Genomic DNA, 22,930 nt, shown 5'->3' with positions numbered 1-22,930 from the left:
TGAGATCAAGAGTCATATGCTCTAGCGACTAAGCCAGCCAGGCATCCCCTAGATTCTTTCATTTCTATTTCCTTCATTCCCTAGACCACTTCTGTAACACAGACCCTCCCGTGATCTGCTATTTGGTCACCGGCAGAAAGTTCATGTAGAAAAGGCAGGGTACATAGATTGATTCCTTCTGTTTACCAGTTTCTCGAATTAATAACCTATTCCTACCATCTGCTGACGGTCACCAATTCATTTGTTTTTTAAGTATCATTGCATGCTAATGAATTTTAGTGTATTTGATGAGTCTCAGTACCTTGTAGTTATTGTCTTTCATGAAGCTCCAGTTGTCCCATTCTTGGTCAACGGTGGCCTCTTCATGTTGGCTTCTATGCGTTTGTGCCTAACTGTTGTCTGCTTTGAGAGCTTCCTTTCTGGGAAGTTTCTAGGATCTGTTCTTTACCCTTGGTCGGTTTACTTCTCCAGGAACTCCTGTTATCCACGTGGTCAGTCTCTTTCATCACTCTCTCCTATCCCTTTCATCGTTTCCCTAATCTTTAAAAATACCTTTTTCAGGATCCCTGGGTGGCTCAGCGGTTTGGCGACTGCCTTTGGCCCAGGGCGCGATCCTGGAGACCCGGGATCGAATCCCACATGGGCTCCCGGTGCATGGAGCCTGCTCCTCTCTCTCTCTCTCTCTCTCTCTGTGACTATCATAAATAAATAAAAATTAAAAAAAAAAAAAGAACAGAGACAAGAAGCTCCTTTTTAAAAAAAAAAATACCTTTTTCACCTGGTTTTCATAAAGGTATGATCCATTAGATTGTTCTCATATTCCCTTTGGTTTGCTTTTCATATCTTTTTTTTTTTTTTAAGATTGTATTTATTTCAGAGACAGAGCAGTGGCAGGGGGTGGGGGGTAGGAGCAGAGGGACAGGGAGAAGCAGACTCCATGCTGAGGAGGGAGTCTGGTGCAGGACTTAATCTCAGGACCTCAGCCGAAACCAAGAGGCAGATGCTTAACTGACTGAGCCATGCAGGCATCCCTGCTTTTCATTTCTGAAATTAGTTTGTCCTTGTATTTCTAATTCTTTCCTGTGTTCCCTTACTTCATTTCCAGAATTTCTCTAATCCTGATTCATGTTGTTCTTTTGTATATTGGTACAATTGTTTTTTAATAATTTATTTTCCTTCATAGTAAGTTACAGCTTTGATCTGTTTCAGGGGCATGCCTTCCTGGAATGCTTTTGTTGTCCACAAGGATGCTTTCTGTTCTTTATTCTTATTTTTCTTTTAATAATGTTGTATGGGATTTTGTGTGTGGGGGGGTATTTTTCTGAGCATTTACTTGATTTTTATATGAAGTTAGTTTTCTTTTTCTTTTTTTAATTTTATTTATTTATTCATGAGAGACACACAGAGAGAGAGGCAGAGACACAGGCAGAGGGAGAAGCAGGCTCCATGCAGGGAGCCCAATGTGGGACTCAATCCCGGGTCTCCAGGATCATACCCTAGGCCAAAGGCGGCACTAAACCGCTGAGCCCCCCGGGCTGCCCTGAAGTTAGTTTTCCTAAACTTTTAGAAGGAGGCCTGAGTCTCTGACTTCATAGAGTACCTTTTGTTTTCTTGCTCTCCGAGATTTCCTGGCTCCATTCCCTTCCATGCTTGAACTGAGTGGTCTCCTCCTTTATTACACGGTTCCTGGGGCTGGCCCTCCATGCCCTTTGGTCCTCACTCCAGAGTCTCTGGCTTGCACCTGCTGTTGTGCTGGGCATTTACAGGGGCTGTTCCACATTGGCCTGCCCTGTGGGCTGCTTGGGGTTCTCCGTACCCCATCCATCAAACAGCCTCCTTCTGCAGCTTCTGAAGGTGCCGATGCTCTCAGCTATCAGTGGTGTGTCCGCACCCACTGGTCAGGCAAAAAAGCAAGTTGCCCAGCTCTCTGTTATCTGAAACTTCAGGGGGAGGGCTGCCTGGCTCCTTATCTCAGTGGTGTGGCCAGCCATGTGTTTGTTCGAGATGCATGTTGGAAGCAGATGCCTGGGCAATCAGACCTTAGGTCAGCACTGCGGTGCAATAAAAAAAAATAAAATAAAAATAAAAGGATGTTGCTGTCCTTTGCTGACACTACATCCACTCTTGTAAATGTTGTCTTTGATACTCTGTTTTGCCTCTGTTTTCGGAGAGAGTCCAGCACTGCCATTTCCACCGTCTTCCCAGACTCCTCAGTCGGATTTAAGCAGTGTTAATTGTTAATGAGATTCAGAGCTATTGTAATTCCAGATATGCCCGATCCAAAGAGTGCAGGTTTCGGGCCGAGGCAGCTGGGGTCTGTGTGCTGGCTCCTCTCTTCCCTGACGTGTGGCCTGGGCACAATCTCCCTGTGAGGCCTCCTGCTTGTCTCCACTGGGTGCAGAGGTCCCCTGCAGGAAGGTCTGCCTGCTGCCCTGCACACAGGAGGTGCTCTGGGAGTCTCCTGGCCACTCTCTCCCTTTGCAGCTTCTATAGCTTCTTGAACCCTCCCCTGATTTTTCTCGGGAAAGAAATCCAAAGTTTCTTTTGTTTTGTTTTGTTTTTTCTTTTGTTATTTTTTTTTTTTAACAGAAAGTAGCATTAAAACTCATGCTATAGTTTAATGTGTGACAACACATTTAATATCACTTTAGCATGAATAAGGATCTTATTTTAGTTCCAAATATATTCCTGTTCTGTCCCCAAAGTGAGCTTAGTTTTCTTTCCATTATGTTTTAATGAAAACATCTGTTTCCCTTTTTCTGTTTTTCCAGTTTGCTCATTTGCTGCTCCCCTGTTTGCTGTTTCTCTCTATAGCTTGCAAACCAGGCTGGGATTCCTCCAGGTGTGTACAATGTTATTCCCTGCTCTAGGAAGAAGGCCAAGGAAGTCGGGGAAGCACTTTGTACTGATCCTCTAGTGTCCAAAATTTCCTTTACTGGCTCAACAGCTACTGGAAAGGTACGTGACTTAATTCCCAAAGGAAATAGTTGTCATTCTGGTGTTTTCTCTGAATAGAGTAAGAAAATTCTAGTTCATCTTTATCACTCTCTGGGAGATTTGCAGTAGAGTGTTAAGAGGTCTGTTGGATAAAGTAATGTCTGCTCACCCTTCCTGTGACATGACAGAGGCTTCTCTCTGACGATACCGAGGAGTTGGGGTGGCCAGAGTACCCAGGATTTGTTGCATGTGAAGTGGCTGAAAGCTCTCTCTTGTATCGCCTCAGTTCTGGAATGTACAGGTCTTTCATTATCTAGAATTAAAGGTTCCAGAAACACACAACTGATGTTGAAATGGATGTCTTAGAACTGAACCCAAATTGTATTAGTATAAAGGTACTTATAGAAATAGGTCTTTTGATTCCTTAGAAAACTTTACAATTGTGCATGAGCTAGCAATTCTATTTCTACATATTTATACTGAGAGAATAGTTGCAGTGTTATTTTGAATAGCAAGGAATTGGAGACCTAAATTTCCCACAGATGGGGGCTGACTAAATAAGTTTATGGAAAAGCCATACAGTGGAACTGTATGCAGGCATCTAAAGGAATGTTCTAGAAACACATGTGCTGCCATGAGAGAATCTTCCCGTTACAGTGTTGCCCTGAAGGAAGAAGGTATAAGGTGTTATGAATGTGTTCAGATGTTCCAGATGCATGGCTAATGGGGAAGATAAAGCAGGTTAAAAAACTGTATAAATCTACCATTCTGTTTTCTTTAAAAAAAAAAAAAAAGTACACCTATATGAACCTTTGTGTGTGGCTCAATTCTGGATCAATATACCTTAAAATTTGATCAGTAGTAAGCTATGGGTTGTGGGATTCTGGGTGATTTTAAGATCTTCCCTATATTATGCTTAAGCCCTATTATCATACAATTTTTAATAGGTAATATGCTTCTATGGTTCAAGAAGCAAGACAGTATAAACTTGCTCATGCTCAGAAGGCTCATCTCCCCCCTGACCCTGACTCCCTCTCTGCTATCAGTAATGACTTTTATTTTTTTGTAACCTTCCTACTGTTTCTTCTTCATATATGAATATATATGATTATTCCTCTTGTTCTTATGCAAACTGTCGTCCCATTTACACTACTGTGCTCTTGGCTTTTTTCCCTGCTGGGTCAACATCTAAAACAAAGGTTTACTAGGCCAGGTAGATCCTGGTGCAGTGCTCACGTAGTCTGTCCTCTGCCTGCAGGTACTGCTGCACCATGCAGCAGGCTCTGTGAAGAGGGTTTCCATGGAGCTGGGTGGCCATGCCCCATTCATTGTATTTGACAGCGCCAACGTGGACCAGGCTGTAGCAGGGGCTATGGCATCCAAATTTAGGAACTCTGGACAGGTGAGTCCTACAGTGTTTTTTCAGGGTGTGTGTGTGTGTGTATTTCACAAAGCTCTTAACCATCCAACTCACCTCTTGCAAGGAAACTTGTCGGTTCCTCCCATCGTTCTTTCTTTACTCATTCTTTTCAGCAAACAGTTAGCAAGGGCCCTCATTTTGCCAGCAACTATTCTCAGCTCAGAGGGTCCAAAGGGAAATAAGGTGTAATCCCAGGCTATGAGGAATTTTCTGAACAGCAGGTATTTTTTAAAAAGATTTTATTTACTTGCTTATGAGAGATACAGAGAGAGAGAGACATAGGCAGAGGGAGAAGCAGACTCCCTGCTGAGCAGGGAGCCTGATGTGGGACTCGATCCCAGAACCCCAGGATCATGACCTGAGCCAAAGGCCATGCTCAACCACTGAACCACCCAGGTGCCCCAGCAGATACTTTTTAATCAAATTGTTCTTTTCTTCCTGCTCTTTGGACCTGTTTATTTTCATAGTTTTCCCCTCATTGGGCTTTTCTCTACAGAACAGGTAAGATCATCTCCTCAGACACAAAATAGCCCAAACAGCTAGGGTCTGAGGCCCACAGTCTGAGGGAAGAGAAGGTAGGAAAATGTTGAGATAGTTCTTGAAAACTCAAAACCCTGTGCCTGGGTCTCACTGTCCCTGGGATGGAGGCAGCCAGATAGGCACTTGGTACAGTGTGCCCAGGGGGTGACCAAGTTGTCACCCGGGAGAGTGATGGCCTGAGTTCACACCTCCAGAGGCAGTCCTGACATGACCTTCAGAGTGACCTGATACAAATCTCACATTTTCCAGTCGAGAAAATGGAACTCTGGAGGAGAGACTGGTTGACCTGACGTCCTAGATCCTTGGGTCACAGTCCTAACTCTGTGGACTGAGGGTCCTGTCTCCCAGGCTCTTTCCAAGCTGTTACCAGGAACCCGGCTTCTTACAAAAAAATTCTTACTTTGTCTTAGAGTACCATCAATAAGTAGTTTTAAGTGCATTCCACAGACAAAATAAAAACTCCTGAGAATTTATATTTTGAAAAAAATGTAGAATGTTGTATAATACTCTGTATATCAAATAGTTTGGGTAATTAATTTTTCCCCTTTCATATAACCTTAAATAAGCTTGGTTGTTTCAGAATTACCTGTGTTTCTCTTTAGAAACATAAAATGCCAAGGTGTATAAGCTTCAGTTACACTTACAAAGCTACAACTTTGAGATATGTTACTTGAAGCCAATAAAACACATAGAACACAAAATTTATAGCTACCTAGTATCTATAGTTTCTATTAGAAAAATACATGATTAAGAAAAAAGACAAAAAGAAAATCTATCAGGGGCACCTACGTGGCTCAGTGGTTGAGTGTCTGCCTTTGGCTCAGGTCATAATCCCAGGGACCTGGGATTGAGTCCCGCATCAGGCTCCCCATCAGGAGCCTGCTTCTCCTTCTGCCTATGTCTCTGCCTCTCTCTTCATGTCTCTCATGAATAAATAAAATCTTTAAAAATAGAAAAAGAAGAAGAAAATCTATCAGTGATAACTGCATTTCCTATAATATGATTATATTTTGTAATTTAAAAAATATTATGTCTAGCAGCACCTGGGTGGCTCATTTGGTTGAGTGGCCGGCTCTTGATTTCAGCTCAGGGTCCTGGAATTGAGCCCCTTATAGGGCTCCACACTCAGGGAGTCTGCTTGAGGATTCTTTCTCCCTCTCCCCCTGCTTGCACATGCGTGCCCTCTCTCTCTAAAATAAATACATCTTTAAAAATATATATTAGGCTTAATTAGAGAAAAAAATAAGGGTCTTTTTAATAATTTAAGCTTGTCCATTTTCAAAATACCTGATTCAGCCAAACCTTGAATAGTTTAATAAGCTAATGGATATGTCAGCCTTTGACTGCCTTCCTTCCTGCTCCTGCTCTATTGCTGCAGCACCACTGTCTCTCATGGAGTTAGGGGTTCTTTATGCTCCTTTTTTCTTTCCCTATTTGTTTCATAATGGCTTGACTTAACACATTGGAAAAAACTTGGGTCGGGGGCTTTCTTATTTTTGCACAGATATTTGTACTTAATTACACGTTTAACCACAGGGTGTGGCAGCTATGGAGGAGGTTGGAGAAGAATGTGCACTTAATACATTTATCTTCAGGGTGCCACCCACTTGGGGAGGAACGTGGCAGGTTGGACACAGGATGAGAGCCACCTTGGGAAGTGTTTTCACATTCACATAGGTAGCAGCAGTCACATGTTTATTGGTTGGATCAGTAGCTTCTGATAAACTGGTCTGTGAGTTTATTTTGTTTGGTTTTGTTTTGTCTAGACTTGTGTTTGCTCAAATCGTTTCCTGGTGCAAAGGGGTATTCATGATTCCTTCGTGAAGAAATTTGCTGAGGCAATTAAAACAAACCTGCGTGTGGGTAATGGATTTGAGGAGAGAACTACTCAAGGTCCATTGATTGATGAAAAGGCAGTAGAAAAGGTAAGTTTGTTTGATTTTTCTATTAAATTTCGTGGTTTCGATATCAAAGGCTTAACTAGCAAAAAAATACTTTGGTGAAGTGCCCAGCAAGGCTGTTTTGAAAATAATGGTGAAATCAGGAAAATGTGAATTTCTGCCCATAGTATAAATTAAGTGGCATCATCTGGCCATAAACTTTTCCAGCTCTGTCATTACATTGAGTGCCCATGAGATCTGTCAGTTTAGATCTTCTACTGTCCTTCCTAGGTTTTCTCTAATAGTGGTGATAATTCTATCCCTGGCTGCCTCAGGAATTAGGATCTTAAAAGACAAAGTTCTTTAATTTTTTGAATACTCAAAAGGAAAGGAAGACTGCTTTTGTTTTTGAAGTCATGTAAGTTTCAGCTGAAATGCTGGTTTCCACTGACAAAAAACAACAACAACAACAACAAAAAAAACCAACCACCCTTTCAGAAGAGTCCTTGACAAAAGCATCCTCATAGGGAGATTTCGGAATAGCAGAAACCATGCCCAGGATCTACAGATGGCAGGAAAAGGAGATTGCTTTTAGGAAGGATCTCTTTGTTCACAGAAAGTCATAGTCTAGATAGGTGAGATTTCTGTCCTTGTTTTTTTGTGGGTTTTTTTTGGTTTTTTTTTAAGATTTTATTTATTTATTCATGAGAGACACAGAGAGAGACAGAGACATAGGCAGAGGGAGAAGCCAGTTCCCTGCAGGGAGCCTGATGCAGGACTCAATCCCAGAACCCTGAGATCATGACCAGAGCCAAAGGCAGATGCTCACCACTGAGCCACTCAGGTGCCCTGTCCTTGTTTTAAAACAGCTTCCTGGGATGCCTGGGTGGCTCAGCAGTTTAGCATCTGCCTTTGCCTCCAGAGTTGGTGGATTGAATCCCACATCGGGCTCTTGCATGGAAGCCTGCTTCTCCTCCCTCTGTCTGTGTCTCTGCCTCTCTCTGTGTCTCTCATGAATAAATAAATAAAATCTTTAAAAAAATAATAAAAATAATAAAAAATAAAAAAAACAGCTTCCTCTTTTAAAACATAATCCTTTTTAATAAAGAAGGAATATATACAATGGAATATTACTCAGCCACTAAAAAAAAAAATTAAATCTTGCCATTTGCAACAACATGGATGGATCTAGAGAGTATAATGTAAAGTACATCAGCCAGAGAAAGACAAATACCATATGATTTCACTCATGTGGAATTTAAGGAATAAACAAGCCACACACGCGCGCACACACACACACACACACACACACACACACAAATCAGACTCTTAACTCTAGAGAACACATTGATGGTCACCAGCAAGGAGGTGTGGGGGGGGATGGGGGAAATAGGTGAAGGAGATTAAGAGTACATTTACTGTGATGAGCACTGAGTAATGTACAGAAGTGTTGAATCGCTATATTGTACAACTGAAACTAATGCCACACTGTATATTAACTCTACTGGAGTTGAATAAATAAAGGGAGAAAACCCAAAATCCTTTTTAGAATTGCTTACAAAGAACTTTCTTATAGTATGAACATCCAAAGCAAAAAACAAAACAAAAACATGAACATCCAGTGTGCTCCTTAGATAAGTCTCTACTAGTGGAAAGGATTTTAATAGAATAATTTAAAGCAGACAGAAATTGGAGGCTGGACTGTGTGTGGGAAAAGAAGGGAGAAGAGGTGGCCAGAAATTGACACAGCCAGCCTCCTAGGTGTCACCTGAGGAACCAAAATTAAGTTAAGGTCAGGTCAGTACCCAGCTTGGATGCACAGCCTGCCTGTTCTTTGGCTACCTGAGGACCAAGAACTCTAGCACTGCCTAGACTCAGTGGGCAGCCATGTCATCTGAACCCATGTCTGTGCCTCAGCCAGTGGGAGCCAAGGGATGCATCAAGGTTTGACAGAACTCTGTAGTTATTGCCTTGGGATTGCCCTAATAGAGAACATGCATTAAAGTGGCCATTGGGGGACGCCTGGGTGGCTCTAGCAGTTGGGCATCTGCCTTTGGCTCAGGTTGTGATCCCAGGGTCCTGGGATGAAGTCCCATGTCCAGCTCCCCGCAGGGAGCCAGCTTCTCCCTCTGCCTGTGTCTCTGCCTCTCTCACAAATACATAATAAAATCTTTTTTAAAAAAACGTTATTTATTTATTCGTGACAGACACACAGAGAGAGGCAGAGACACAGGCAGAGGGAGAAGCTGGCTCCCTACAGGGAGCTGGTCACGGGACTTGATCCCAGGTCTCCAGGAGCACACCCTGGGCTGAAGGCCGCACTAAACCACTGAGCCACCCAGGCTGCCCTAAAGTGTTAAATAAATAAATTAAGTAAGTGGCCATTGATACCACTAGCATTTTTGAGGGGATTTTGGACTTGATTGGCCAATGGAGATGATTTGGGTCTGTACTAGCTGTGGTTCAAGCCCAGAGTGCTGATTCTCAACGCACCCTGTGCCTTTCACAACTAAAGATGCCTGGGTCCTACCTGAGGGGATTGGGTGTGAGTCTTCTCAGCACTGGTTTTTTTTTTTTTTTTTTTAAATGCCCCAGCTCTTGCTAATTTGCTGGCCTAGGAGACCGTCCTCCTAGAGATTCTGTTGTTCTTGCCAAAGTGACGATGCAAACAATGCCCTCTAGAGGGCGCTGTTTCCTAGCACTTCAAGCAAGGACAGGTGAAGGATTTCTTTTTTTGGAGAGCTTAGTAAGTAGACCGCACCTCCTGAAAACATCCATGTGTTGGCTTCTAGTATACATACAGTCACAGGGTAGGTTCTAGGGGGAAAAATTGCACATGACATTTAAGATGACTAGAAAAGGGCAAAGCATATATTTTATTTGGGGGCAAAGAAGTGGGCCTTGTTAAATATGTTAAATATAATTATTTTTAGAGCTATAAGTCCTAGGAAGTAAGCCATTATGGCTGATGAGGATTTGTTGCAGACGGTGGACTCTGCGCATGGTTGGGGCAAGGGTTTGAAGAGGGTGGGTCTGGATGGTAGAATGTGCCCAAGCCGGTATTTACCTTTCCTGAAATCCCATAGAATATCTCACTGAGAATGGGAGTGGAGAGGGCTCCAGTGGACCAAAGGCTATGAAGAGCTTCTGGTGGTATGAACAGAAAAGTCAGCACAGACCAGGCATGCCCAGGGAAAGCCTGCAGGGGAAGTGGGTGCCACTCTATAGGATGGGCCTATCTAGAAGTGGCTGGGGTGAGTAGGAGTGGGAGTGAGGGAGACATGGTGCTGACTGGTTATATTTTGCATAGTTTTCTGGGTGGTTCCAATACCATTTCTCCTCATAAGCACCACTAGTACACACAGGACAGCAGAGACATTTGCTCAGGGCAAGAGATACCACAGCCTACCTAGTTGGGCTCCAGCTTCAAGAATGAGGGTGGGAGTACTGGAGCCGGCCTTCCCTGCCTTTGCCCCTTGGGGAAGGGGGCTGTCCCTAAAGTGAAGCCTGCCAAATCAGAATAAACCCGAGCTTGCTGTTGTTTAGGTGAGAGACTGGAAACAGCAAAGGCCACCCATGTCACCCACCTAAATGAAGAAGGTGAACAACCAAAAATCATGACACCTTTAGGGCAAATGCTCAGCACTTATATGAGAGGAACAGTCGACCCTCAAGAAGTGGATGAGTCTGGGGACAGAAAGGAATTTTCTGAGAATCCGATAGCATCCTCCAGGTGTTTTGAGCAAGTAGCACCACTAAACGAAAGCAGGCTCTGTGAAAATGAGGCAATGAGAACAAGAAGGGTTTTAGAAATTAAACACATGATGGTCAAATCTTTTTTAAAAAATCAGCTGAAGATGGAACACAAAATCGAGGAGATCTCTTATGATTTAAAGCTAAAAACAAAGATAAAAAAATACGAGAAAAATTTGAAAATAAATCAGATTAATTGGAGGTGAGTGGGTATTCATTTTAGCAATAGTCGCTCTGAAAGAACTGAGAGAGAAGTAGCATTACCAGGTAAGTAACATGGAAAGTCAGAGCCGGGGAAAAGGATTCTTCGGATGGAAAGACTTTACCTACCACCTAGTAGAATGAAAGAAAAAAGCCCCAGATACATTCCACTAAAACACTGGAATGTTAGGAACATAGAAGATGATTTTAATTGCTTCCAGAGAGAGGGTAAGCTATCCACCAAGGACTGAGAACTATTGGTGAACTGACTTTTCATTAACAACACTAGAAATTGAGACGTGTACTCAAGAGTTCTGAAGGAAAATGATTTTGGATTACAATTCTGTCACCAGCCAACATAAGGTAAGACATCACACATGCATTGTCGGGAAATTGGAAGTACGCATTTTCAGTGTCCTTTTCTTGAAACAACCACTTGAGAATGTATTAGAACAGAATGAAAGCCAAGAAGACAACATGGCACCCAAGAACCTGGAGCTAACTCAAGAGTGCAAAGAACAATCCCAGGAAAACCACAGAGTGTCAGGCCCAGAAGGACATCAGGCCATGCTAGATCCTTCAACAAATCATAAGATCAAACAGCAGAAAATCTAAGAGGAGGAGAAGGTGGCATTGCACATGCCACGTACCCTTTTCCTGCTTTGGTGTCTCTGCATATTTGGTCTTTCTACCTAGAAGGAACAAGAGCATGTCATTCTCAATCTATTTTTTAAGAAAAAGAAAGAAAACACAGTTTTCTGCAGATTTAACATTCTAACAGATTATAGCATCTTCAAGCTAGCTTTCCCAGGCTCCTCTTTTTCTCTTCATGCAGGTAGAGAAACATGTGAGTGATGCCGTTTCCAAAGGGGCCACCATTGTGACTGGCGGGAAGCGACACCAGCTTGGAAAAAATTTCTTTGAGCCCACTCTGCTTAGCAATGTCACCAGGGATATGCTCTGCTCTCATGAAGAGACGTTTGGGCCTCTTGCACCAGTTATCAAGTAAGATCACCCTGCCGGTGGGAAGATGGGAGAAGATGAGTGCAGAAGGACACCTAGAAAGAAATGTAGTTCAAATGCTGTTTCGAGGCCCTGGGGGTGGGAGGCCGGGCTGCAGGGACAGAGCTGTGTTGTGTCTGCCAAAGAGCCAGGTCCAATTCATGGTTCTAAAAAATATATGTGTGTGTTTTTATCACTGCCTATTTAGACCACAAAATTCACCTTTGCCTTCCCCTTCTTACTTTCTTCTGAGCTCCATTTTCTTCTCCATGGAACATATCCTCAAAGAGTTCTTTCAAGAATCAGTAGGAAATGAATTTACTCTTTCTTTTCTTAGGTGATGTTTTATCTCACTTTGAGAAGTCCATAATAATTTTACCTGGATAAAATTCTAGATTCAACACTGCGAAGATACCATTAATTGTCTACTTATTTCCAGGATCATACCCAAGAAAGCTAGTGTCTAGCTCTTGTTCCTTTGAAAGGGATCTATTTTTTCTCTTGGAGGCTGTTAAGATTTCTCACGGTCTTTGACATTCTTAAGTCTTACTGATGAGGCACATTAAAAGCCTCTCCATGCTGCAGTCTTGATGTCTTCTTTTCATATCCAAGTTGTCTATCTCGTCCATCATTCTTTAGTGGCCTTCTAGGAAGTCTGTGAAAGTGACATGTCTGCATCACCCCCCACTTCTCTTCATGCTTATCTGTTCATCGCACCTTTTCATCCATTCCCAATGCCTCCTGAGACTCTGTCTCCTCCACCTGCCAGCTGAGTCATCTGTTCTTCAGATACGTGCCCTCTGCTACCCAACCCATCCACCACAGTTACTCTATCACCCTTGATTCCTCTAGCTCGTTCTTCCCCGTGAGACATTCTCACCTCATTATTCCACCTTATACCCCTGCTATGGGTGCTTATCCATTTCTTACATATTCTATTCCAGTGTTTCTGCCTTCTCTTGTGTAGATCATTCGGTTTGTCATCCTTTTCCTTCTCAGAGCTCTTCAGATGTCTTGCCCTTTTCTCTGTGAATTTGTCTATAGCTCCTTGAACTCTTAGCAGCTTTGACTGGTAGTATCTGCCTTGGAGTTGTGGTAAAAAGCTTAGGCCTTAGTCTGCGCTGATTCTGATACATTGGACCCGTAGGAAAGGAAGCTTCTAGTATGAAAACCCAGTCTCAACACTTCTGCCCATGCCCCAGGTATTTTTTGCTTCCTGGTGTATTTTGTGGTTACCGCTGGAGTAATGAGAGTGGGAAGAGCTTCTTCTTCAAGGGAAGAAGCCTCTTGTTCATGCTATTGTCTACACACCAAGCCAGGTAGGCTCAAGCTCTGGTGGGGCCCCACCACTCTGAGCTGGCTCTGCTGCTTTTCTGCCTATAGCATCGTAGCATCAGTCCAGGGACCCAGGTCTGTAGGCAATAGCACCTGAATTTGCAGGCACAGTGCGGGAGATGCAGTCCCTCCCTCACCCTCCACTCTGCAGGCTCCGTGGTGCTCTGGCCCTTCCCACTCCTCCAAGGTGGGAGGAGGGGGTCCTAGCTCTCTCCCACTTGTCAGGATCCCACTACCCTCTTGGCCTCCGGAAGTGTCTTGTGTTTTTGGTGCTAGTTGCTGATTGAGGGTTTTTGAGCTAGGATTCTTTGTCTCTGCTCCAGCATCTCCAGCATCAGGTTCCCAAGAAGAGCTGGCCCCTGGTGCTATTTGCACCACTTATGTCTCTCTTATCATTTATTTTCTTGGCTTTGTTACTATCTTGCTAGTGAGATTTACATATTAATCCACCACTGGAGAAAATGGACCACTTGAAGAACTTTTGTCTTCTTGGTCTTAATAAATTTTTTTTTTCCTAGAATGTGAACTTGACATTTTCAGGGAGCCTAAAGGATGCAGTGGTTAGGAGTGCAGGCTTTGGAGTTGAACTGGGTGTACAGTAGATTCAGGCTTTGCTGCTTCATACCTGTGTACCCTTTGGGTGAATTAACTTGTCTGAGCCCAACGGTCCTTGCATGGAAAAGGAACTGAACTAGTACCTGCTTTGCAGAGTAGTTACACAGTTTCAATTACATAATGTGCATAAAGCACTTAGCACATTGCCTGATATCATTATGGTTGTTGTTACATAATTAAAGAATTAGATCAGAGAGGGGGACAAGTTGTTACTAGTGGGCCCTGGTCTTCCCACACCCCTCCTCTGGGCACAGAGTGGTAGGAGCACAGTTCCGTTGTTGGTACACACCGGAAGGTGTGGATCCTCACTGATGCCACAGATTACTGTGCTTCTCAGTGGGAAGTGGGACCATCAGCCCTATTATTCTGTTCTCCAGCAGGCAGAATGGCTTGCTGTCTGTCTACAAGTTGACAAGCCTAGGAGACATAGGTGCTCATCGTCGGAGAAGTGATTCTCCTGGGGTCCCCCTCCTTTATCTTGATCTCTCCCCAGAGCCCTCTTCTCTCCCACTCTTCCTCTTGTGTAGACAGGACCCAAGGCAACCCCTGGCTCTGCACAGTGCCTTCAGAGAGATGGCTGGCACTCATTGCCAGCAGATATCTTTTTTTTTTTTTTAAACATGAGTACTTCTTTATTGAGGCCATGCTTTTTTTTTTTTTTTTTAAGATTTTATTTATTCATCATAGACATAGAGAAAGAGAGAGGCAGAGACACAGGCAGAGGGAAAGGCAGGCTCTATGCTGGGAGCCCGACGGAGGACTCGATCCCGGGTCTTCAGGATCATGCCCTGGGCCAAAGGTAGGCGCTAAACCGCCGAGCCACCCAGGGATCCCCTCATTGCCAGCAGATATCTGAATTTAAGAATTGGGGTGCTTAGGGGATCCCTGGGTGGCCCGGCGGTTTAGTGCCTGCCTTTGGCCCAGGGCTCAGTCTTGGAGTCCCGGGATTGAGTCCCGCGTCGGGCTCCCAGTGTGGAACCTGCTTCTCCCTCTGCCTGTGTCTCTCCCTCTCTCTCTCTCTCTCTCTCTCTCTCTCTATCATGAATAAATAAATAAATAAATATTTTTTTAAAAAAGAATTGGGGTGCTTAGAGCTGTCTGCCCCAGAAAAAATGCTTCTCAGATCTTGTTCCAGAAGTAAAATGATAAAGCTGAAAGGGACTGCACAAGGCTTTGGTACAAGCACTCTTCATTGCAGGTAGGAGCTGGCCCCCAGGGCCACATACTCAGGACTCGGGCTCTGGCTTCCTCCGATGCCTTTCTGCCACATGACGCTTGCTTCTAAGGTGGTTGCTGATTGTTATATAGTCTCAGTAGGTAGCAAGAGCAGTAATCCTTTTTGAAGGCGTTTGGTTTGATATCCTAGATGTGCTGTGGTTCCCTACTGTCGGCCTGCTTGCTCTTGTGCTCTTGGAAGAGAGGAGCCAGCACGTGCGGAGCAGTGGGGCTGTTTTCTTCTATACTTGCCCTGGGGTCTCTGCAAAACTGCGATTTACCCTTTGCCATTATTTGGGAAAACAGGAGAAAAACAAGCCAGTTTTCTTTACTCTCCCCTACAGAGTTTGCTGACAATGCATTTCACTTTGGCAGATTTGACACAGAGGAGGAGGCTGTGGCAATCGCTAACGCAGCTGACGTGGGGCTAGCAGGTAGGTCTTCCTGCTGGGTGTGGTCCGAACCATTTCTCGAGCTGCTGCTGGGGCTTGCCTTTTAAACATCACCCTGGGTTTTGAGAAGGAAATGCCATTGGAGTATATGTTTGCTGCTTCCTGGGGCACAAGTCGGTTTGTGCAAGTTCGTGGTCCTCTGCCTGGGACTCTTGTATTTGGCAGTTCTCTGGTGAGAGCGAGGGGACCAGGAGAGATGAGGTGGCACAGGTTGTGGGTGGAGAATTACATGCCACACAAGTCCCATGTCCCCACAGGCTTGCCTAGAAATTCCAAGTCTTGTCTTCCATTTGACCACCTGGCTCCTGGCAGCCTGAACCAGACCCAAGGCAGCGGCAGAGCACCAGGGACTGCGAAAGAGGCAACGAGCATGCATGTAGACGGCCTGAGTAGCCACCATCCTTTTAGTTTAGAGATGGTCAGGGTGGTCACAACGGGTACCCTGTTATCCTGACATCATTGTACGCACATAAATGCACTCAACAAATCGATGTTTAGCCTCCACCGTGGGGGAAGCACTGAGAAAGAGACATAGACATACAGCTAGCTACAGCTCTGCAGGAGCTGCCACTTCAGGCATAAGGGAAGTATTTATACCAAGAAGAAGGACATGCACACTGTGTAGGCCCTTCCCCCACGCTCCCTACATAGAGTTATCATAAGGCTTGGGTGAGATGTGTGCAGGAGAGCCTCAGGGACACTCACTCAGTGTGCCTTTCTTCCCTGGTGACGGGATGAGAGCAGAGAGAACTACACCTGGCACTGCGTTGTGGGCTGCCATCGGTGATGAGCAGTGTTCTGCTTCTGCAGAGATGGGAGGAGGGAAATTCTGGGCAGAGGGGACCAAGGAAGTTAAGAGGGAAGGAAGGAAGGATGAGGACAATTTGGTTGCAGAGTTTGGAGAGGATGGCTGGTGAGTGGCATGATGGAAGGTAACACTGAAAATGTTGGCCAAGGCCACACTGGGGAGGGTCCAAGTAGTCACAAAGAGGTTAACCTTATAGTTAGCAGAAGGTGGGGCAAACACTGTGACAATAATCTCACAGAGCTGTGCAGGAGAGGCTGGGCAGCAGGTGGCAGGAGCTGGGGAGGGTACCGTTGCATCCTGGTAGGAGGTGAAGCGAGCCCTCCTGAGGGTGGATCAGAAGCAGAACGATTACAGCCCATGGTTCTGAGACCGAGACATGGACAGGACCAGCTTGGGGCCCCCTGTGGGAGCAGGGAGGATCCCAGGCCCCAGATGAGACACAGTTGCCAGTGGCATCCTCAGCTTTAGACATGATGTCTTTAACGACTGTTCCACATGCTCTGAATGTTCCTTATCTCCATGACAGGTTATTTTTACTCTCAAGACCCAGCACAGATCTGGAGAGTAGCAGAACAGCTGGAAGTTGGCATGGTTGGCGTTAACGAAGGATTGATCTCCTCTGTGGAGTGCCCTTTTGGAGGCGTGAAGCAATCTGGCCTTGGGCGAGAGGGGTCCAAGTATGGCATTGATGAGTACCTGGAACTCAAATATGTGTGTTTTGGAGGTTTGTAGGATTGATTAGTTCTTTAAAAAATAAAAAAGGAAGCTTACCTACATAGATGGGGACATGCCCTCCATTATTTTAAATGAACTTCTAGATTACTGGAATTAGGAATTTTAAAAACTTCTCCAATGCTCATAATCTTAAGTAGAGGTGAATCCCACCCCTCCCCTTACCTAACTAGGGACCAATAGAGGCCACGTTCCTGTGGCAGCAGCTTCCCCAAGAACCAGCACTGTGTTTATAGAGCAAAGCCCTGGGACTCCGCCACAGCCCCATCTGCCTCAGAGCAAGCTGCAGCATGAGGGTGGCTCTGGGGGCCTGTCACAAAGGCTCGATCACTGCCTGGGTAGCAGCACAGCCATCTCCCCTGTGGCTCTGAGCTGGGACCAGAGGGCTGCAGGGGAGCCCTGAGCACAACAGAGAGGCTGGCCAGGGTAGGCACACCATCTGCGGCAATCTTCCAGCTCCACACTACAGACACCTACTGTGGCTTCAGAGGTGTTGCCACAGAGGCTGAGTTAATCATTTTTAAGACCTCCAAAATAGCACAGAATTGTCTGTGTCTCTGTGAGGGATGAAAAGGCACCTCTCCCTTTTTCTGGACCTTCTTTTTTTTAAGTTTATTTTTTAGTAAACTCTATATGCAACATGGGGCTTGAACTCATGATCCTAAGATCAAGAGTCACATGCTGTACTGACTGAGCCAGCCAGGCACCCCTGTATCATTTTTTAAGCTGAAGTATTCATCATCCTAAAATTACTACTTAAAGATTTTGTTTTTATTTCCATCCTCCTTTCCATTCATCTTTAGGAAATGAGGTTAAGCATAAAGCAAAGACCTTACCTTTCTCAGCTGGTAGATGGGAAGGTGCTCACAGAAAGTCATGGCCCAGCAGTGTCTTTACCCGATAATAGCTTTGTCCCTGTAGACATGCCATTCAGCATCCCTGTTACTCGTGTGGAATGGAGATTCTGTATATGCCTTACCTAGCTTGATGGGATATTGTGAGCCTGACAGTGAAATATTTGCCAAAAAAAAAAAAAAGAAAGAAAGAAAATTCAGTGTAAGTACAGGAGCCATTAATGTTAGTAGCAGCATAGCCCCCCACCTTGGGCATCCAGGTGTGGCTCTGCCAAGGTGAAGAAGGCTAGTGCCCACCTGCGCTCCTACCTGAGACTAAGCAGTTGTCACTTGCAGCCTGCTCTTCCTGTCCTCATGGGGTGCTGCTCCTTCAGCTCCAAAAGAACAAAAGCAGTCTCACCACAGTGACCCCAAGAGGAAAATAAATATCTGATCATTGCCAGTTCACCTAATGGAAGAGGCATGAGACCTTGAATTCCAGGCACCCTTTATCCAATAAGAGTTTTTACGGTTCATTATTTGAAACAAAAATGACCAGTGTTCCCTATCACTCTGAAAGAAGAACTCTGATTCAGAAAGTTCTAGGCTTTTCTGGACATGTCTCCCACCCATACTCATTTAGAGGGAAAGGAATCAAGGCTGTTCCTGGCTGAATAAGCAGAGATAAGCTCTTTTCTTTCCCACTCTGTGTGTGGAGTCCACTGACATCCCATGAATATTGTGGGTAGTAGAAGAACCTGAGGGATAGGCGTGCTGGTGGGGGCAATTCCTCCTGTCCCCCTGCTCCTTGGTACTCTGAGTTCCTCCCTGCATCCTGGGGGAGCCATGGTTAAGTCAGTAACAGTCTGGAATACCCATAGGCACAGAGGAACTTCCTGCCGGTCCTGAAGCTACCTTCTATTTAGCCTACATTGTACCAGCCATATCCCCAATACTCACAGAAGAAATGAGCTGAACTCTGCCTCCTGGTGACATCCTTCCCCCAGGGCCTATTGGGAATCACATATGCAGCACATCGACAGATTATTTCTTTTTTGTTTTTATATTTTAGGTGGTTTTATATAACATTCTAATTCTTAAGATTTGGATATAGCCATCTGTTTTATCAATAAAGATGCTATAACATTGTTTGTTAGAAGTCTGGAACACTGATGCTTGGAGGTGCCAGGAGAATGCATTTAAGTACGTGTGCAACTTTGTAAGGCAATGGATTCCTTGGTGGGGTGGCAGATTTAAGTTTTCTTGTATATTTGGCTCATCCAACATAAATTGAGGTCCAGAGACACATTGCAATGTCTTTGATTAATTTTATGATTAAAATAATTTGAGAAGGAAATAAGTTACTGTTTAGTAACATTGTTTTGGGTTGTGGGAAGAAAGAAAAGTGTCTCTAATCGAACATTTTGGGGGGTTTTCAATAAGGTAATCCTGTGTGGTGATGTTTGCCAGGGGTTTGCTCACAAGCCAAATCTGGCCCACCACTGTTTCTCTACAACCTAGAGCTAAGAATGGTTTTGCATTTCCAAATGATTTTGCACCGGGGGGCAGGGGAATCAAAGGGTAATATTTCATATTCATAAAATTATATGAAATTCAGATTTCAGATTCGTACCAATAAAACTTTACTGAAATACAGCCATGCCCGTTCATTTAACATTGGATCCATGGCTGCTTTCTTGGCAGAGCTGAGTACAGCAACACAGACCCACAGTGTGGCCTGCAAAGCCTGTAATATTGACTGAATGCTTACAGAAAAGGTTTGCCAACTCCTAATCTGGACACACTGATGCTGAGGGAGACACTGATCTTCCTGTATTTATCAGGCATTATTTTATTTCTTTGAACACCTACATAAAAAGTAATTTTCTGGGCATGGCTCCAAAAAGTTCTCCCCAAGAACTTGCCAGCAATAATCACATAACTCAGATGAAATTACCCAGATAACAGGAGTCTTGACCTAGAGAAAACATCTCAATTTACTTTCCCCAGCTAGGCAAGGATTCCCATTGAAACAGCTTATCTGTATCTGTTGCATTTATCCCTTTGAGTGGCTTGCAAACATGATTTTACATCAAGCGTTGTTTCTTTTTTCCTTTATTCTAATGGAAAGAGTCAGTGAAAATAAATATCAGAAGCACAATGCAAATAAATCTTATTTTACTGTTATACTGTTAACTTTAGATTGTGCCGCATGCCTGCTTTCCTGAAGGCTGAGCCCAGGGTTTTAATTATTCATGTGCAGCTATGTTAGACAGCATTTTACTTGAATATTTATGCTTTGATTTTTGTGTGTGTGCTATATTTTTTTAGGATAAAACTTGGAAATACATGTAGTAGGAAGTATGGAAACGTTTTGCTTTTTAAACGTGCACGTAACTCATTTTTCCAGTTTTTGATAATTGTGTACATGGATCAGTGTCTTGTCAGCAGAGTTGTGTGTGTGTGTGTATGTATGTGTAATTAATAAATGTTGCATTAACAGAATTTCCTGTTTCTGTGTTAAGGTTTCTGGTTCTGCTTTTCTCCCTTCTGATTTATCACTTGAGTTTATATTGGACATTATTAGACCCATTCAGATAGGTATGAAGAGTAGCAGAATATGCCATCCCAAAATATGCTGCTCTGGTGTAAGGATTATTGTGAAGATGCCTAGAAGAAGCGGATGGCAGAAATGCCCCCTATTTTCTTAAAAGCAGGACCCAAGTTTACAAAGGTGCTCCCACCCATGCAATAGGAAGGACAAAGGTTGATTCCCAGAGACCACTCTAGATCCTGAAGAGGGCCTAGCGTCTGAAGAGGGCACCAAAGGAATCTATCCAACAAACTTTACCAACTGACCTTTATCTCTACCCTTGAAAATCTACAATGGCTTTCCTCCTGTCATTTCTCAGCAAATGTATTGTTCTTTTATTGAGGATGTTACAGAAGCCAGAGTTTTAAGCCACCTCTTGGAGTTCCTCATTCTTCCCTGGGTCTCTCCCATATATATGTGAGGCATACATGTTACTAAACTTCTGCTTTTCTCTTTTTCCTCTAATTTTGATTACAGAGGTCTCAGCCAAGAACTCAGGAGGGTAGAAGGAAAATTATTTTTCCTCTCCTACAGGTGTAAATACTGCTCCCTCCACAGAGAGCTGCTAGTCAGTGCATGCTGTGGGCCAGAAGCTTGCATGTGAAACTGTGTACACTAGCATCTTCTTTTTTTTTTAAAGATTTTATTTATTTATTCATGATAGACACACAGAGAGAGAGGCAGAGACACAGGCAGAGGGAGAAGCAGGCATCATACAAAGAGCCCGACGTGGGACTCGATCCAGGGTCTCCAGGATCACGCCCTGGGCTGCAGGTGGCGCTAAACCGCTGCGCCACCGGGGCTGCCCTGTACACTAGCATCTGCAGGAATATCTGTCCCATGGTTTGTGTTCATTAAATGTTTGCTGAACTAAACTGAACATTTTTGTTGTTTATAAATGTAGCTGCATGAGAAAGGAGTATATTCCAGCTTTCTCAAATTTGCCAGTATCTTCTATTCACTCCACTGTTTGTTATCCATTATATACTTTTTTCCGAAGTTTGGGTTTTTCTGATAGAGATGTATGAGGAAGAAATTCTCTGAAATCCTGCTCTTCAGATATAATCACTGTTAGTTATTTTAACAGTGTATCTTATATTCTTACCCAGTGCTCATTTATATTTTAAGAAATTTCACGTGGCCTTGGGGCACCTGGGTGGTTCAGTAGGTTAAGTGTCTGCTTTCAGCTCAAGTTGTGATCCTGGGGTCCTAGGACTGAGGCCCACATCAGACTCCTTGTTCAGTGGGGGTGGGGGCATGTCTCTCTTCTTCCTCTCCCCCTGCTGTGGTCTCTCTCAAATAAATCTTAAAAAAAATAAATTTCATGTGGATTCATTTAATCTGGCATTGAAGAAAAGTAAGTTTTTCATTAAAAGAGCAGTGCCACTGGATATATGCCTCCCTTTGTTATTCCATTGAGTTCATGTATTTGTTTTTACCTGCTTTGGTTTTTTTCTTAATGAACATATGAGAAGTGTTTCATTAAACTCATTAATGAGGAAACTTGTAAGGGTATTATAACCAGTTAAAAGAAGCCAAAAGAACTTCACACAAACTTCTATGGATAAGGAGCCTTGAAATGAATGTGCAAATGGAAACACACTGGGTTCTTCCATACATGGGAGGGAAGTCAGTGATACTCCAGGACAGGACAGAATTTGCACTTCCCACTGCTCTTCTCTACAATGGCACAAAGTAAGCAGATGCCTCAAGGGCAATGAATGTGGAATCAGATAACCCAGAAAGGCCATGCTTTGTGTAGACTAATGCCTACTATTCCACTGAACCTGCTTTTGATTTTTAAAATTACTTTATTTCCAGGAGGAACTATCTACTTACCTCTTGATTTGGAGGTTCTTTCCATGCTTGGCCTAGGCCTCTGCTTAAAAGCAAGTATTACTTTTATCTTCCTACTATTTCTTACATTTTTCTATCAGTACACGTTCTGCTACAGCTGCTTTCTTCCTGATTTAGCCTGCAACAAATTAAAAAGCAAATTAGGGTGGTTTTCATTTATGAAGTCTGGGAAACTTCTCCTGAAAATTAGCAGGCCCTGCTTCATCTAAGAGCATTGAAAGCCTACCTGCACATTCGATTTGCATGTGCTCTTTATAAATGAGTCGGACATGGGTTTGGAAATTGGCAGTCTGAAGATTTTTGTATCATCCATCCATGTTTTCAACTAACTAGGAAGGACTAACCACAGTGTAGACCACAGACAATCCTGTCCCGATGATTCAGGGCACATGAATGTTTTTGCAGGTGCTATGTCAGACTAGCTAAGACCTCAGGCCTGCAACTCTGGGCTCATCACTTTCAGGACAGAGGTGATAATACTAAGTATGCCACATATAGGAAATTTGGCCATTCCCTAAACTCATCTCCAAAGGGGAGACATGCTGGCTTTGCTTTTTGTTGTTACTGCTGACTTTAATGGAAAAACTTTTAGCATTTCACTGTTAATCATGATTCTGGCTGTTTACCCTCAACATCTTTCATTTGTTCATTTGTTCGTTCATTTATTCATTCATTCATTCATTCATTCGTTCATTCATTCATGAGAGACACAGAGAGAGAGGCAGAGATATAGGCAGAGGGAGAAGATGCGGGACTC

General features: G+C 43.8%; 1 protein-coding gene across 3 annotated transcripts in view; it reads left to right on the top strand.

The window, feature by feature from the left end:
• ALDH5A1 (aldehyde dehydrogenase 5 family member A1) overlaps positions 1–21,189 on the top strand; it is a 29,781-nt gene extending 8,592 nt beyond the window's left edge. For 2 of the 3 annotated variants that reach the window (XM_041770767.1, XM_041770768.1), the window contains exons 5-11: positions 2,815–2,958; positions 4,196–4,339; positions 6,664–6,822; positions 11,567–11,736; positions 15,274–15,332; positions 16,685–16,882; positions 20,981–21,189. In XM_041770767.1, coding sequence (XP_041626701.1) covers positions 2,815–2,958; positions 4,196–4,339; positions 6,664–6,822; positions 11,567–11,736; positions 15,274–15,332; positions 16,685–16,882; positions 20,981–21,174 — 1,068 coding nt within the window. In that variant the 3' untranslated portion in view covers positions 21,175–21,189. Of the gene's footprint in view, positions 1–2,814; positions 2,959–4,195; positions 4,340–6,663; positions 6,823–11,566; positions 11,737–15,273; positions 15,333–16,684; positions 19,081–20,980 lie in introns of those variants that run through there. The other variant, XM_041770766.1, reaches the window with a different exon arrangement.
• The last annotated feature ends 1,741 nt before the right edge of the window (positions 21,190–22,930 follow it).

This window comes from Vulpes lagopus, chromosome 10 (assembly GCF_018345385.1).
Source record: "Vulpes lagopus strain Blue_001 chromosome 10, ASM1834538v1, whole genome shotgun sequence".
NCBI lineage: Eukaryota > Metazoa > Chordata > Mammalia > Carnivora > Canidae > Vulpes > Vulpes lagopus.
The sequence above is the reverse complement of the archived record's forward strand: the minus strand, read 5'-3'. Positions and strand labels throughout refer to the sequence as shown.